Source organism: Phalacrocorax carbo, chromosome 1, assembly GCF_963921805.1.
Source record: "Phalacrocorax carbo chromosome 1, bPhaCar2.1, whole genome shotgun sequence".
NCBI lineage: Eukaryota > Metazoa > Chordata > Aves > Suliformes > Phalacrocoracidae > Phalacrocorax > Phalacrocorax carbo.
In genome coordinates, this window is record NC_087513.1 from 37,010,567 (window position 1) to 37,028,028 (window position 17,462).

The 17,462-nt window shown below is 36.5% G+C and overlaps 1 protein-coding gene across 3 annotated transcripts in view; it reads left to right on the top strand.

The window, feature by feature from the left end:
• MON2 (MON2 homolog, regulator of endosome-to-Golgi trafficking) overlaps nucleotides 1-17,462 on the top strand; it is an 83,993-nt gene that overhangs the window by 40,378 nt on the left and 26,153 nt on the right. For 2 of the 3 annotated variants that reach the window (XR_010372419.1, XM_064448539.1), the window contains exons 20-29: nucleotides 378-479; nucleotides 2,738-2,848; nucleotides 3,633-3,808; nucleotides 7,005-7,167; nucleotides 7,680-7,973; nucleotides 8,752-8,950; nucleotides 10,801-11,429; nucleotides 16,127-16,270; nucleotides 16,816-16,833; nucleotides 17,101-17,229. Coding sequence is in view for 2 of the 3 variants with exons in the window: in XM_064448539.1 (XP_064304609.1) it covers nucleotides 378-479; nucleotides 2,738-2,848; nucleotides 3,633-3,808; nucleotides 7,005-7,167; nucleotides 7,680-7,973; nucleotides 8,752-8,950; nucleotides 10,801-11,429; nucleotides 16,127-16,270; nucleotides 16,816-16,833; nucleotides 17,101-17,229 (1,965 nt within the window). In the remaining variant the exon portion in view is untranslated. The remainder of the gene's footprint in view (nucleotides 1-377; nucleotides 480-2,737; nucleotides 2,849-3,632; nucleotides 3,809-7,004; nucleotides 7,168-7,679; nucleotides 7,974-8,751; nucleotides 8,951-10,800; nucleotides 11,430-16,126; nucleotides 16,271-16,815; nucleotides 16,834-17,100; nucleotides 17,230-17,462) is intronic. The other variant, XM_064448550.1, reaches the window with a different exon arrangement.

A 17,462-nucleotide genomic window follows, 5' to 3' on the forward strand; every position in this document is an offset into this window, starting at 1 on the left:
ATGGGAAAAAGGCTATTTTGCTAGTAAATATGTTATAAAACTCGTTGGAGGGAGGACTATGTAAAACTGAGTTTTAAAAGGAATATCAGTGCTCTGGTTATTGTCAACATTGGAGAAAACTATGAAAAAGAGATGAAAGAAGTATTCTTCACGGCATGCTGTTGCTACCCCCTTGTGGCTTTTCATGAAGTACTGCAGATGTCGTGGAAGCTACCCAGCCGTGCTACCTAAGCTGTTGTGATGGCGTTCACAGCCTATGAAACACAGTACTTCGATGAGATTAGTTGCACCTTAATTTCTAAATTACAATGTAGCAAAAGGCTCTGACATTATCTGAGTTACCTCAAAGTCATCTATTCAAATTCCATTTTGTTAAGGAACCATCACTTTTTGCTGTTGCTAAGTTACTGGAAACAGGACTAGTCAACATGCACAGGATTGAGATTCTTTGGAGGCCTCTGACGGGTCATCTTCTGGAGGTAACCAATTGCTTTTATCAGTTGTACTAGAACTTAGTTTGTATTAAAAATGCATTTCCACAAGACCTTTATTAAAGTGTAATTAAAAAAAAAATCTAAATTGTATTTACATGTTTTGGTTTATGCACTTTGTTTTTGCAAGTTGAATGCATCACAATTTGAATTTAAAAGTGGATGTATATATTTAAATTCCGATATTTTAATATCTCTTATTGGCTTTGCCTTTACAGTGCTGTCAGTCTTTATATGTTTTAAGCGTGGCAATGTTTAAAATGATCAATTTATTATACTTCATATATGTAGTACAATTAAGGTAATACAAACAGGTTTCACTTTGGATTCACATAGTACAATTATCAAGGCAGATTTTAAGATAGGTTTTTGTGTCCTTAGCAGATAGATTGAAGCCATTAGATTTACTAACAAAGGGTCTGTCTGTTGTAAAAATGTTCAAGCTAACATTTTGAATGGTCTCTTGAAGAGAATACTGTACAAATATAAAAATAGGTGTCATAATCCTATTTAAATTTCTTAAGTATTTTTACTTTAACATGAAAAATATGCTCGATCAAGGAAAAAAAAATCATAAATTTTGAATCTGAAACTAAAAAACAGGTGACAGAATGCAATTGTAAAGTTGTAATTCTCTACATAGGTATGTAGAAGAGTGAAGTGCAAGAACAGGGTTTGATTTAAAGTGGGTAAAGGAGAAAGCTTTTCTTCACCTTCCAGAAATTATCAGACACTTCCTTAGAACCAGTGCATTGTTTCAAACAGTATTAAGGACTGGCCGTCTCTAACCTTATTTATAGAGATCATCTCCACATAATGTTTTATGTAGGAGAAGAAGTTTGGATACTTAGGGATTTAAAGACTTAAAGCAGAGGCCTCTCTTTTCTCTTTTCTGCCCCTCTAAGACAATAAGGTTCACCATTCACAGCTTGAGACTCTGTGTTGTCATCTAGTAAGCAGCCTGTTTCAGTCTGTTATCCATTGTGGTATTTGCTACTCTTTTGTAGAAAATACACAGTCTATTTCAATTTCTTTCAAAATACTGCCTTATTTCCTTCTAAACCTAAGTCATGGAGGTTCAATAAGGAGGAGAAAACACCAGCTGCAAATTAAGTTAAACACAGCCTGAAGGAAGAATTCATTCCCTGTCTCTGGAACTGATTATCTGCTCAGATTCAGAGCATCATGAATTAGTCAAATTCTCTCTTTTTTTTTATATAAGGTAACAAAAATATATGTAATTCAGGAGAGTAGCTATTTCTTGTCTGTGCTTTTTTTAACATTAAGCTAGCTCTTCTGCATCATCCTCCTTTTCAGTTTGACTAGCGGCAGATAAGGGAATGGTCCACTAACCAAAACCATCAACCTTCCTTGTGATCCTGCCTTGGACTTTGATTCTGGATTCTCACACTATCTAAGCTGGGCCTGGAAGGGTTGGGTGGAAAAAATGATGTAGAGGTCAATGAAAGTGTAGACGTATCTTACTTGTTAGAGGGTAAAGCATCAGATATGGCAGTACAGTTCATACTAGGTATCTATGCAATGGTTTTGCACAATGTTTTTAATTTTTCTGTTCTAAAAAAACAATTAGCAAAACCATTAGCTTTAGATAATTAGGAGACAAAGAGAAATGAAGGCATGCATTTGAAACTTAAGCTTGAAATAGCTTTCCTATAGTTTTGTCAAGTTTTTGAAATAATGGACCATAAGGCTTATTTTACACTCAAAACGTAGTTACTTTTCATATTTGAGAATACAGAAGAGCAGACACCTTCTGTGTTGCCTAATGTCGTGCTTCCTCACTTGATTATGTTAAACAGTGCATAAAAGATGAAACTTCGAATTTTATAGTAGGTTAAGGCTAAGTTAAACCTGAGAGTATCAGGCATTTATTGAAGAGTTGTTTGATGCTTTTTAACCAATAATTTTCTGAATTAGCAGTTATATTAATTTTGGAAAATGTATTGGCTTGAACTGCTCTGGTTTTCATTATGTTTCTTTCTGTGTCTTTCTCTGCTTCCTGTTGCTTCCTTATTCAGAAGGTATGTCTGTCCAAAAGATAAAAATATTTTACTGTTAAACCTAATTTTATAATATAGAGATTTATTGTATTGCTGTTAAAAGTTATAATAATATTTTGTGTAAATTATAATAGAATTAAAATATAAATTTTTTATACACAACATATATTCAAATCTTGGTTAAATAAAAGTTACTTTAAACAAAACATTGATGTTCATTTTCAGGTCTGTCAGCATCCAAACTCCAGAATGAGAGAATGGGGAGCAGAAGCTTTAACTTCTCTCATTAAAGCAGGACTGACATTCAGCCATGATCCTCCATTATCTCAAAATCAGGTAAAGTAAGTTTAAGAGCAGCTGCTTTCCTCCTTTTCTGGAACTTAAAATGAATGTGAAATAAAAATCTTCCCTAGAGGAAGTTTTCTACAGTTCAGTGAATAGGAGGCATTCATAAAGCAACTTCACTATTGAGTTTATAAAGCCTACAGCTGTAACATTCAGATGTAACTATTGAGAATCACCTCATGCATTCTAATGAACTACCCTCCTTTCTTTTTCAAATGCATAACAAAGAGTGGTGATGCTTGCATATTATGCCCATTTGTTAGAGCAAATTATGGATTGCCCTCATGAGTGCAAAACAATTCCAGAATGTTTAGCAGTATATATGTGATGTGGTGGCAGGTAAAAAATATATTGCCTAACCTTCTAAATCACAGCTATTCAATCCATTATTAATAAAGCATTCTAATATTTTTACTGAGGTTCAATGGATAGTTTTTTCAAGGTCTCTTTAGTAGGAAGCTGAGTCTAGCCCTGGTGGGTAAGCAAAGTTGCGTGATGGTTTTTATGCAACTGTGACAGCATGCTGTAGCTACGTCCTGAGGGACCTGGAGGACAGGTTGGGAGGGGGGAAGAAAAAGTGTAGATTTCCTGCTGAGATCCTGTCTAAACAGTTTTCTTAGAAAGGCCAGTCTGACACTGAATTTAATAAATGAGTTACTGAATTCATTTAATGAACCTTCAATTGGTACTGCATGTTTTCACTTATTATACATAAAAATAATTAAGGATCAGTTAAGTTTTAGCATCGTTAATATGCTTTATTGTTTACTTTTAGAGACTGCAGTTGCTTTTATTGAATCCACTAAAGGAACTGTCAAACATTAGTCATCCTGATATCAGGATCAAGCAGTTGGAGTGTGTGCTGCAGATTTTGCAAAGTCAGGGTGACAGCTTAGGACCTGGTTGGCCATTGGTGCTTGGAGTCATGGGGGCAATCCGAAGTGATCAGGGGTAAGTGGTGGAAATAACACTTCGAAATCATGTAAGATAAGCACGGTAGAAAGAATTCTGCTTTTATTTTCTTACTTTAATAACCACTTCAACAATAGCCATAATTTTCATTGTCAGTTTTAGCTTGTGAACAGTTTTACGCAACAAAAGTACAGTTTTTAATTTTTGCTGTAGCACGCTTTTATTTTACTGAGTTAATCTTTCAGAAGACCAGAGTGGTGTTCCACTCTACCCTCTCCTCTGGTCAGCATGCACTATACACTGAGGAGTACTCCTTGTGCCAATTCATTTCATCTTAATCATCTGCTGGACACATTTCTGGTGCTTGCAGATAATTCCATGTGACTTACTGTTGCTCATAGTTCCTCTGTTGTTTCTTTTTCTTCTTAAATCTTTGGGTAGTCTGGTGCATGTCATCTTCTGAACATTCTTTTTGTTGAAGCCTTCCTCCATAGATGTCTGCTGGTAGCACAAGGATGGAAGATCATTTACTTGCTGTGGGTGAATCCCTTGACTGACTAACACGGGTGACTGTTGCCAACAGAGGGGGAATGTTACTGGACTGGTCCTCTTGCCCACAAGGGAAAGCGAGAGTGGAAGTTGCAAGGGGTGTTTTTTTTTTAATTTGGTTAGGGTTTTTGTTGTTTTGGTTTTTTTTTTAAATGAGCAGTGAAATGAACATCTGGCCCTGGAACGGTAAGCACCAAGAACTGTACCCACACATTTGGATATTCCTCGGATAGGTCAGCAAATAACTCTGGTATCAGAAGAATTCACTTTGGAATATCTCACCTTTCACCCCACCTTAGCTTCTGTCTTCTGGCCATATGAAGACCTCCTAAAGCCTCTTCAAATACTTGAAAGGTTTTGCTCTTGTACCAGTATTTCTTGCTCTGGCAGTAGCACTTGCCAAAATCCCCAAGGATGTTGGCATTCTTGGTTGTGAGCATCCTCTTTTTGGTAACTATGCTTCCTTTGGTACCTACTGTTTCCACACTTGGTGCAATGTGTTCTGTGGTTCCTACATGCCTTTTAATTTTCACTGCAGCTGATTTTCACTGGAGTTGTTGAACTGCACAGAACCGACCCAGATTCCTTCTCAAGACAGCCCTCAGATCCTTTTACATCTCAAACCCATACCTCACTGGCAGATATCTCAAGATGTTACTAAGATCTTGTGTTACATCTTAGTCTTCTACAAAGCATATAGAGTAATCTACTTCACCTACATAGCACTGTTTGCCCACATCATATCAACCACAGCAGGGAAAAAAGATGAACCAAGCCACTTTTTCCTTGGGAAACAACTGAATTTCTTGCCTCACTTATAGCTGTGAGCACAAGATGCGGGCACTATTATCGTACTTTATATTTAAACTTAATGACCATGAGACTTTCTCCAGAAGTGTCTTCCCTCTGGTCAGTGAATATCCTGGATTCCAGGACAGAAATCCATTTACCTTCCAGAAGAACAACTTGCCAGGTTGCTATAAATACAGAAGATGCTATTCTGAGAACCAGTGACAATTGAGTCTCTTCTTGATTGTATGGTACTAGCCTGCCAAACAAAAGGAATTCTTTCTTTGAAGAATTTTTCAATGGGATGCCCCTGTTTAAGGATAGATAAAGCCATATATGATCTTAGGTTTTCGAGCTAAGCTTAAGTTTCTTGCATTTATATTTACCTTTCTGGTGGCCACTTGCATGAAGGTCTTTGAAACCTTTTTCCAAACACATAATAGTGTGGGCCTTGCATTTGAAGAGGGGTTACTTTCCTATTAACACAGCACTTCAAATTGAGTAGTGTTAGTTACACTTTCATTTCCTGCCTCCTTCTGTTCTCTCTTAGAGTCCTTGAAGGTCACATACCTCTGGAACTTTGTAGTGGGGAGGGGACTGCAGCAATATTGGGTGTGTTTCACTTTATAGACTCCTGTAACAAATATGGGGGAGAGTAGTGTGTGAGCATTTCCTCCATAAGTATAGCAATGATAAATCCTTTGCTCTTTTTGTGGTAGGATGGATGTCTCTCTGCGGTATGCATCATGTTAGAGAATTACTAGTTATACCATTATTGTCAGTGTGAAGTTTCTCGTGCATTCCCCTGGCTTCCAAATAATGTTGGCTGTGATGATACAGTGGAAGTGGCCCACCCGTGATTTTCAGTTCGAATTAATTGAAAAAATTATTTTATTTAGGGTTCTGAAATGTGTAACTGAAATATCTGTATCCTGAATTTTATCCTGGGATATGTATTCTGAAAGACACTAACCTAAGCTTCTGTATTACAAGCCTTTGGAGTTTTTTCTTTTGCACATTCATTAAACATTAAGCATTTAAAAAAAAAACCAAACCAACCAACAAACCTATAGTGAAATTTAAATGTGCCTTCCCTATTTTGTATTATCTACATTCCACCACTCCTTTTGATTCCTTCATTTCATCTCTCACTAAACAAGGTTTTTGTTATAGATGACCTTGCTGCTTCTGAGAGCTCCTTCTAACAAACCTTTCCCATACTACATTTTTGTTTTATGTTTGTATTCAGAATTTAATTCTGAAAACACAGTATTTATTAAAGAGCTTTTTAATGGCAGATACTTTGAAAAGATTTTGTCTAACATAATGTAGTATTGAAGCAAGTAAGACCGCCGTTACATCAGCATGCATAATAAATAAAAATACATTTTGCCCACCTGTTTGGTGTACTTTAAATAATTTGTAACTGCTGATACAAGAAATTGTTTAGAACAGCCTACTCTTCAGAAGATTATCATGCTCAAACTGAAGCTTTGTTTTGTCTGTTGTGACTTTTTTGGAAAGTTTTAGCTGGTGCATTTGAACTAACAGGTCCTAGAAGTCTAGAACAGAGAAGTGGACTTAACTATATAAAACTAGCTATATATATATGTATGTGTATATATAAGGCCTCTGGAGAGTCTAAACTTCAACCTTGCTTAGCTAGTTAACATGGACTAAAATACTTCATCAGAACTCAAAGCTTCAACTTAATGTTATATCTCAAAAACTCCTCTAGCTGAAACATGTCATATGTTGAAATTAATCTCAAAAGCATTAAATCGTTTTTTTTAAATGATGTTGTCTCCTGAGGTATAGTATTCAAAACATTCCTGTGCTCTTGAAGAAATTTGAAATGAGTGTGTGTGGTTTTGTTTTTGTTTTGTCTTTTTTTAAGAGAGTCCTTAATACGGACTGCATTCCAGTGTCTTCAGTTGGTTGTGACAGACTTTCTTCCAACAATGCCATGTACTTGTCTACAGATAGTTGTTGAAGTTGCAGGAAGCTTTGGACTTCATAATCAAGAACTAAATATTAGCTTAACTTCAATTGGTTTGTTGGTGAGTTTTGTATTAAGCTACAGTAATGCTGCTTCTGGCTTTCATTTTCTTTTCATTCCCCCCTCCGCCCCCCATTTTAAATGAAAATTAATCTGTAGTCAATTATACAAGTGAAAGCCAAAACCTACTTTTTGAGTTCTTACAGAACTTCCATGCTGTCATTTGGAATCATATGTAAAGTGAGCAAGCAGAATTTATCTTTAATCCGCATGACTCCAGGATTAGGTAAAGAAATAGTATCGTGTTGTAACCAGGTTCATCAGTACCTTAATTTTAATACATTGTTTCCCTTTCTAGTATTTAGTGTATAACTGGGGACTAAAAGCTGAGATTAAAAAAATACTTCCTGCACCTAGCAGTATTTATAGGCTGTTCTATCAGTGTGGGGAAATTAATATCTTGATGTACTTTGCAAGAGACTTTTAAATGTGAAAATGAGAAACAATTTATTTCATTATTAAGAGCATTATAATATTTTTATTGTACAACAGCATGTCTTATTTATTTTGTAGTGGAATATTTCAGATTATTTTTTCCAAAGAGGTGAAATAATTGAAAAAGAGCTAAACAAAGAAGAAGCAGTGTTGCAGAAACAGGCAGAAGAAAAGGGGGTGATGCTGAATAGACCTTTTCATCCTGCACCACCATTTGACTGTCTTTGGTTATGCCTGTATGCCAAACTTGGAGAACTGTGTGTGGATCCTCGACCTGCAGTTAGAAAGAGTGCTGGGCAGACATTATTTTCTACTATTGGTGCTCACGGAACTTTATTGCAACATTCAACATGGCACACAGTAATATGGAAGGTATGATGTGTAAGCTTCCACTGAAGGCTTTTTTAAATTCCATTCACACTTTGGTAAACATTGACATGCTATTTGAATAGGAGTTAACTAGTTTATTAAGAGTTTTAGATGATAAGTTCTGGTGGCAGAAGCCTGATACAATCTTATGGGTTTTGGTTTGAGGATTTTTTTTCCCCACGCTTCCTCTTCTCTGGCCATTAAAGCCTCGTACGAAATGTAATTTTTTTATCTTGACCATTGCTGACTTACTCAGAAGTTGTATAAAAAGGCTGCTCCCTTCCTATGAAGATGAGTGACTCCTTTCTTTGTGCAGAAACATGATGATGTTTGAGGGTTGTACAATTGGATTGACCTGATTTTAGATCAAGCTTTACTTTGCACTCTGTTTTGGCTCTGCTATATGAGAGGGTCGGTCAAATGCCCTGTTCTAGATCACGGTCACGTTGGTTGTGCCTTATGGAAAAAGTCAGGCTGTAGATGAGTCTGTTGCCCGTTGTACCTGTGAGGTGTCTGGGATCCATCAGTTTCAGCCTTCTGTTAGTGCTAATGCTGTTCTCAAATGGTTTTGATCATGCTGTTTCTAACCCTTCACAAGTGTACATTAGTTGGCTGACTCTTACTCTTAGCTGTTGCAGAGACTGTTCAGAATAAGGGGATTCTCAAGGTGACACAGTGACAGAAAGGATAGTGGAAAAATTACTCTCTTTGGCTGTTTTACCACAAATACAAATATGTTGTTTGAAAAGTTGCTTTTTCCCTCTTTTTCTGACTATTACAGGTTTTATTTCACCTGTTGGATAGGGTTCGAGAATCTTCTACCACAGCTGACAAAGAGAAGATTGAATCAGGAGGAGGCAACATTCTCATCCATCATTCAAGGGATACAGCTGAGAAACAGTGGGCTGAAACATGGGTATTAACACTGGCTGGAGTTGCAAGAATATTTAACACCAGGAGATACTTACTGCAGCCTTTAGGTAAAATTTATAGCTTAAAGCTATTGAAAGATACAGTAATAAACTTCCTGCTTTTGTATATTTTTTTCAGTTAAAATACTGGGCAAGAGTCTTAGTCTTAGCTTAAAAGTGTGTTCTGTTGTTTCTCATCTCAAATGTCATGAAAATTACGGAGTTTTTTAATTCATGCTCCTTAGAGCCAAAAATTGTAAGTACCAATTTAATCTTGCATGTCACAGTACTCGAGATTAAATCTCACTAGTCACAACTCTGGGTGCCATATAGCTTTAATTTATAGTAGCCTGATAACAATAATAATTTTTCTGTTCTTTTGGTTGTCAGAACGTAGTTTTCCTCTTGTCTTTATAAGGTTATGCAACACTTGCCTAAAACTCTTCTGTGGCATCAGTGTGTCAAGTTTAACAGTGCTCCTACAATGTAAAGAGAACCCACTTGTAAAGTCAGTGAAGTATATAGCTTAGAAAAGAAGAAAGGGAATTTTTTAATATAAAGGTTGGACTTGTTATGACATGAAAGATGGAGATTACCCATTGTTTCAAGTGATTATTTTTCTCCCCTTATGATACTCCTCCACTGTTTGTCTTGTACAGAGATGTCAGTTTGAGTTACTTTACTGTTGTCCCTAATGCAGCTAACTGAAGTGAGTTCCCCTTTTCTTCTTTCTTAAATTTTTACCTTTCCAAGTTTGAAGATTTTTATTTTAATTCTGTAACTCTTGGGTATCTTTGTTTCTTCCTCTTCCTTTTTCTCAGGCTCTGATTTTTTTCTCTATTTATTTTTCACTTTGTCCGTATAGAAATTAAACACTAGGACATATACCAAGCTATTGTAAAATATAAAGTATTACTGCATACAATTGAGTAATGTGAATGTTTTGAACTAGCTAATATAATTCAGCATTCATGGCTGCTTTGTACAGAAAAAAATGTGTCATTTTAGGCTTCTAGACAGATATTCTGATATAATTTCAAAACAGCTTTCATTTCTGGTTTGGTTAATTCGAACTACTTAAATACATTACTTTCAAAAATAAAAATGTGATATAAAGAATGTATAGCTTGCAAAGAAAATTCTCCGTTACGTTAATGTACCTTCACCATCCCATAATATGCAATTTATATATATATATATAAGTAGAAATAAGTTGTGTTTTACTTCATTTTGGTTGTTTGATATGGATATCAACACATTAATAGCTATCAAGAGTATCGGTCATTTGCAGAAATAGAGTAGCTTTTGAACTACTGAATAAAAAATTAAAACATTACCGGGCTATTTTAATTATTCAAACCCAGTAATTAGTAACATAGAAGATTGAAGGTTAATGCTAGATTTAATGAAAAACTTAAACTCCAAAAATGAAATCTTTCTCCACGGTACAATTATCAGAGCATTTTAACATCAATTCTTTATAAATGCATATATAATCTAAAGGTGAAATATATATATAATCTATAGATTTGACCCTGAAGTCTTTGTGTGTGCTTAACAGTTTTTAAAATCAACAGGCATTTCGTATGTATAGGAACAAATCTGCTTCACTATAGTGAATAATGAAAACGTATTCTTCTGGTATGGGATGTGGTGTGGGATTTCTTGGTAGCAAATTCAACATAAACATTGATATATTGTTTCATTCTTCATATTTGTGTGCCTCTGTCACATTGTTTCGGCTTATGGTTGAACTGATATATTCTGAAAGTCATTCAAGCCATCACCTAACCTCATGAAATTTCTCTGTAGTAGAGTAAAAAGTACATGAACAGTCTTTTAGAGACAGGGTGGGTGGGAAGGGGAATAGGAAGCCAGTTCCAAGTTGATTTTTTTTCTCTCTCTTTCTTTTTAAATAGGAGACTTTTCCCAAGCCTGGGATGTTCTTCTTGATCACATCCAATCAGCAGCACTTAGCAAAAATAATGAAGTTTCCTTGGCTGCTCTGAAAAGCTTCCAGGAGATCTTACAAATTGTTTCTCCTGTCCGAGACTCGGAGAAGCCCGACACACCACCTGCTATCAATGTTTCTGTACCTGTGGTGGTAGGGACGACAACTGCCACTAGCCTTGGCAGATCATTCATGAGAACTGACTCCATAGGAGAAAGAATAGGAAGATACAGTGGATCTGAACCGCCTGTAATAACTGACGAGATTGAAGATTTGAACCTTTGGTGGGCAGCCTGGAACAGCTGGTATAGGATTGGTTCAGAAAGTACAAGGCCTCCAATTACTTGTGATAAATTGACTTTCATTCCCAGCCAGCCTTTTCTTACAGCTTTAATTCAAATATTCCCAGCTCTGTACCAACACATCAAAACTGGTTTCAGCATGGATGATCTCCAAAAGCTGGGAGTCATTTTGCACGGTGCTGTTTCAGTTCCAATCAGTTCTGATGCTTCCCCTTTCATCCTTCCATCTTACACTGAAGCAGTTTTGACAAGTTTACAGGAAGCGGTGCTTACAGCTTTAGATGTTTTACAAAAGGTAATAATGTGACTTCAAATGCATGGTGAAAGGTAAACTACACTGCGTCTTGATTCTTCTTCTCAGAACTATAGTGTGGGGACTTAAACGTGAATTTTTAAATTATTTATAATTGCACAGTGTACTGTATTAGAATAATCAGATCTCCATTCCTGGTGCAACCGAGGTGCTAGGCATTGAAAGGAATGATGTAATCTTTATGAAATGCACTTTTTCTTGATTGCAGAAATACCTTAAGTGTGCTGCTGTGTTTGTAGCAATTTACTTTTCTACCTAATATTACAGTATTGTGCTATTATGGGGGTCTGTACACAGAGCTGGGGGAATAGTCCCCCAAACAGTATTTTTTATCTTGCCCAGGTACTGCCATAAACAAAGTCTAGAAGAATAGTGATCATGAGAACTCTGAGTTCGTGCAAAAGATTAAAGGTCTCTGGCAGACCACCTACCTTCTTGCCACTTGTTAATCAGTTCTTTATGGAAAATGCTGCATCTCTGCTTAAGAAATTCTTACTTTAGAACTCATCCTCAAAGAGCACCCTTCATGCAAGTGAATCTGTAAACAACAAATTAGGGCGCCCTTTTTCTGGATAGTATTAAAAAAAAAACAGAAAAAAAGGTACTGCTTCTTTCTTTCTGAAGTTGTAAAACATCTCCTTGCAAAATACATTGTCCATTCAGAAAACTTATTTGTTCAAAAGAAGCAGAGTTGATAATGAATGAGAACATTCATTTACATTAAGTACTGCTTTTAAAAAAACAAACACCTAAGCCCCCCAAAAAACCTACTTGGGAAATGCCAGCATTAAAACTACCCATGTGACCTGACTTCATTCCCTTTGGGCTTTAATGTTATGACTGCTTTGCTTAACTATGTGGTCATACCTTCCCCCGGCCCCAGGCAGGATCCTGCATCATTTAGCTCAGAACACATGGTGCCTACTCATGGGTCAGCAATTCAGCATCTTGTTTTCTTTTTACTTACTGTGGGTTAACTTATTTAAACCCCACAGGCAAGGCAGAATCATTATCTTGCAGTCATTCCTTTAGTTTGAGTTTAATGAATGTTCATTAATATATTTTGAGAACAGAGGTATAAGATTAGAATTTACTATTAAATACCAGTTTTGTATGTGGGGATAGAAATAACATGAAGTTTTAATGCCAATCATATCCACTAAATTTTCTTCCTTTTTTCCAGTCAGGCATGACCCTTTTGTACCCTTCCCCCTCCAGCAGCTCAGCCCTGCCCAAGTCCTGTTTTCTCCACTTAATCACTCCATATATTAATCTCTCAGATTTTTCTGTTTCTTTGCCAGTCTCCTTACCCAGATGTTCTTAGCTTGCAAAGGCTGCAGGCATTAGTGCTTTTCAAAGCAGGGGTTATCAGAGTATTTAACGTGAGGAAAAACTGCACATTCTTTATACTCTTCTTCTTGTCAAGATGTTAAGCTGTTTTAGCTGAAGTTTTCTTAAACAGTAACAAAAACAATAACTCCCTGTGAGAAACAGACATCACCCTTTCCCCTCTCCCAGTCAAAATGTTTAGCACGGCAGTTACAAGCCTTTGCAAATAGAGACTTACATAGGAAGTCTTATGTACCTCAATTTATACAGTACCTTCCACCCCATCTACAGTTATATTACTAACAGAACAGCACTGAAGTCACTCAAAAAACGTTAAAGTATATTTGGATATAGTAAGTTCTGTGAAGTGTGATCGCTCCTCTTGGCTATATAACAAAGTACAATTCACATGATAAGGCAGCCAGCCAGTGCTGATGTTGGAGCAAAGGCCATCTGTCAGATGGTTTTGCTGGAGGCCACAGTATCTTCTTCCTGTGTTGAAATGAATTAATACTCTCAGGGGTACACACAGAAGCTAGTGGAACAGTTAATAGTATGTAAATACTTGCCACCTTCATTTAAACAAAATGTTTCTTACATGTTTGCATTGCGGGATCAGATTAAGTTTTGTTCTTTGCTGATACAGGAAGATTTCAGCCAGTTCTGATTTTCTAAGAAGTTCTGGAACAACCATGTAATTGGAATAGCATGAAAAAACCCTGACATTTTTAAGACTGAGCCCCTGACTGGTTTAATAAAGAGACTTTATGATGTGATTGCACTAGCAAGGGACATTGCAACTCAAGAAGATAGGACTGGAAGGGCACGTAGATTCTCCTTTCAGACTTCTGTATGTTGAGCCCATTTACACCCGTTGTTTTGTTCTTACTTTTCTTTTTTGGAACTCATTAGAACTTGTTTTCTAGTCTTTCACTGCTGTAGTATGAGTGCCTGCTTCATCACTGTACCTCAGATAAAGTTTGTACTCAAGCCCAAATCTTCTGATTATTTCACTGCCTTCCTACATTGAGTCAACTCTGCAGTGAGCCAGCTGGCTCATCAGAGAGAGGAACAGAGATGCGTACTTGGGGATGAGATACATTTGAAGTCTGCCTCTGAAGGCAGTATGGATGCAAACCTCTTGAGCTATAAGTGTGGTAAACTCAAGGCTATATCTACGTACACTGGGAGAGATGGTAGAGAATTAGCTATGGAGAGCTGTAAAAAAACCAGTAGTCCATGACAATAGATGCACGGGGAGTTGTTAGATAAATCTGAACTATAAAAAAATGTGAAGGTTAGATTTGTACGTCTCTTTAATTATGTAAATAAGTGCACTTAATGCAGTAGATACGGCTCTGTTTTATAAGCAGCTCTTAAAGGTATTGTCAACATCCTTTGTCACACACTTTGCTAGGCTATTTTTGAGTCTTTCATATGCTTAGATAGAAGTTACCTGGTGTCAGTCAGAAGCATAAACCTCTTTGAAAAGCAAGTTAGATGAATTTTCAAAACTAAGTGACCTAGTCCTGTGTTTTTTAATATTATATGGAAAATGTTTAGAGTTGAAAATACCCCAGTAGACTGGGTAGAAAATGCTTCTATTTATAAAATAAAATTTTTACAGAAGTTTCATAAAATATGAAAAATAAGAAGCTACTCGTGTACAGACGTCATATTGGAAGTAGTTATTGCTTTTCTTCACCAGTACCGATGAAGTAGCATCTAAAATTATTTTCCACTGATCCTGAAGTGAAGAATGATGATACTAATCATCATCGTTGTCTAACAGTGTGGAGTGAATAGCAAATGTGTTTTGAAGTTTTTCCATTATAGATGTTAAGATAGTCTTCTGTAAGTTGTATTTGTGCAAGTAAGTTGCGTCTATACAAAAGTTATCCAAGGGTTTGTGGACGCTCTTTCCCTTTCTAATCCACATGTTGGCACGTGCAATAATTTTTCTATGCCTTTTCTGATAGGTATGTAATCTTGCATTAACCTGTTAAAATTTAGTGCAGTGACTTCAGTGTGGCAGTATATCAGCTGAAATTGTTTTACATGGTGTTGAATACTTTTAGATCAGCAATTAACCCTTTAGTCTTCAGCCACACAGGTGAGTGCATCAAAACATTTTTTTCAGAATTCAGTAGAGTCTTGCACTTGAGCACCAGAGGAGGAGTATGGCTTTTTAGAAGGAGTGCTGCACTATATTCATAATGTTGATTAATCTTTTTGAGCATTAGACATGCATTTTGAATTGCAGGAAGCTGAGGAAAAGGGAAGGGCCATTGATGATTCATGGAGTGCTCTGCTGCCGGTTTTAGATAGCCTGAAGGTGCAGCTAGGTCATATAGGGTGATGTAGTGATGGCAGTGCCTGTAGCCCCTGTTGGCTTGCTCCTTCTTATGGCTGGGGACTCAGGATATTTGCTAGCCCATCAACTGCCACAGCTCATGACACAGCCCCAGCCTGGAGGCTGCCCTTGAACAGCTTTGGAGCTGTTGGTACCTTGAGTGAGCTCAGCCACAGCTCATCATGGATGGTCTGTGGTTAATGAAATGGGGGGATTTGATTCCTCTCCAGAGAAAAATGACAGTGCAAGTACGATGTCTTTCGTGGAGCAGTAAATAGACTGTTTCTTGAAGCTTTGAGAGGTGAGACTTCGGGAGGGAAAGCAAGACATTTAAAATGACAGGAAATAATTGCAGTAACTTCATAGAATCATTGTATCTGGCTTTAAAAATAAATGCCCTAAGACTGCCTTGGGATTTATATTGAAACAGGAAATCATTAGTCTATGACAACATGATACTTCATTGACATCTTCTAAGTACACCCTTCCTGAAATGTTTTCCATTTTAAAGCAAGATTATGAGTTTCAGCTATACCAAAATGACTTAATTCTCATTTTATTTATGTTGCTTTCTGTAAGACACAATTTTAACTACTTACGAAAATCTTACATGAATTACTTCTGAGATTTAAATGTTCCTTGGAGTAGAACTTAAAGAAGATGTGGCCGAGATCAACAGACAAGACTTACATAAGACTTATATTTTGCTGTCATATCAAACCAGAGTTTGTAAAGAAAAGATATCTTCTGCTGCACAAAATGAGATAGCTGTATTTACTAAGCTATATATGCCCGGGTGTCTTGCCACTTAATTCACTTTACAATAACAAAACTTACTTTCCTTAAATTGTTAGAACTATACACTGTCTTTATACAGCGTGACTCTTGCATAGTCTTATAGGGGAATTTTTCTTCAGGAGCTCCTTGTACTGATGCATATTTTTGAATATGGAAGCTCAAGATATGTTTTAAGCTTTTGTATTTTCTTTTGGTATAGGCTATATGTGTGGGCTCAGAAAGTATGCAGATAATGTATCCTGCAATCTTTGACCAGCTGTTGGCCTTTGTAGAATTTTCCTGCAAGCCTCCACAGTATGGACAGCTGGAAACAAAGCACATTGCAAATGCAAAGTACAATCAGGTAATTAATCATAAATCTCGCTTGTTTCACTTGGCTGGTGAACCCAATTCAGCTTCAGATATAGGTGGTTTAGCAAGATGCATTTATTCCATCCATAAAAACTTTGCTGTGCATGTTGAGTAATAAGTTAATATATTAGCATTTTTTTACATGCTTTTGTTATCTTCGTTTACTCCCTTTGAATTCTACTTTGCTTTTATACTTCATATTCCTCCGTGGAGGGAAGGTGTTGCCTCGACACAGGACATAGTGAATGTGTCTGAATTTGTCTAGTGAATTAACCTAAAATAACTTGTCCTACATGTGATACCAGATTTAATAGAAAGACATGGTAGTTTTGAATGGAGAAAACTCCCTCAAGCTGCAAATTTTTGAATTGCATGTGCAGTAGAGAAATGGGACATATTCAATAATTCTTTTTATCTGTGTACTCTGCTGTTCACTAAGCATGAGCATCTGATTCACTGTAATCAAAGAGGTAACTATTATGTATGTATTAATTTTTCTTATTCTATTTGTCCTGCAACACAATGGAATCACACTAGATACAACTATTTGCACCGGTGAGTTAAATTTCCTTAAAGATTGTCCTAATGTAGTTGTCTTGCCTAGACTGCAACATTTCTCCTACTTAAATGTACTTTACTTCAATGTAGAGTACATTTTCATAGTCAGGCTATGTTGTATTTGCAGTTTTGTTGCTTGGACCACATTCTTAGCAAACTTTGCATGCATTAAACTGAGACTTCAGTGCAAAACATACATTTTTCTGTTCCTTAAGTAATACGTTTTCATATATAGTTCAGTAATTCGCTAATTTATTTTCCCAGGCGGAGTGGGTAGCATTGAATTACGTACCGTTTGCTGAGAGATCATTGGAAGTTGTTGTGGACTTATACCAAAAGACAGCTTGCCATAAAGCTGTGGTAATGGAGAAAGTTCTTCAGAACATTATTAAGGTAAAAGCTTGTCCTGCATATGCTCTGAATTTAATGAGCTTATACAGAAAATCTTGAGTTTTATTTTGAGCTAATGTTGATACACCTTCTGGGAGGTTTGAAGCTTTAGTAAACAGATTGATATATTATGAAGATGAGCAGCAGGTAGTGGTTTCTTTTGAAGCTGCAATGCTATTGAATAGGCTATATGTATTGTTGTTTAGCTGGATAATGTCAGCATCAGTATTTCAGTG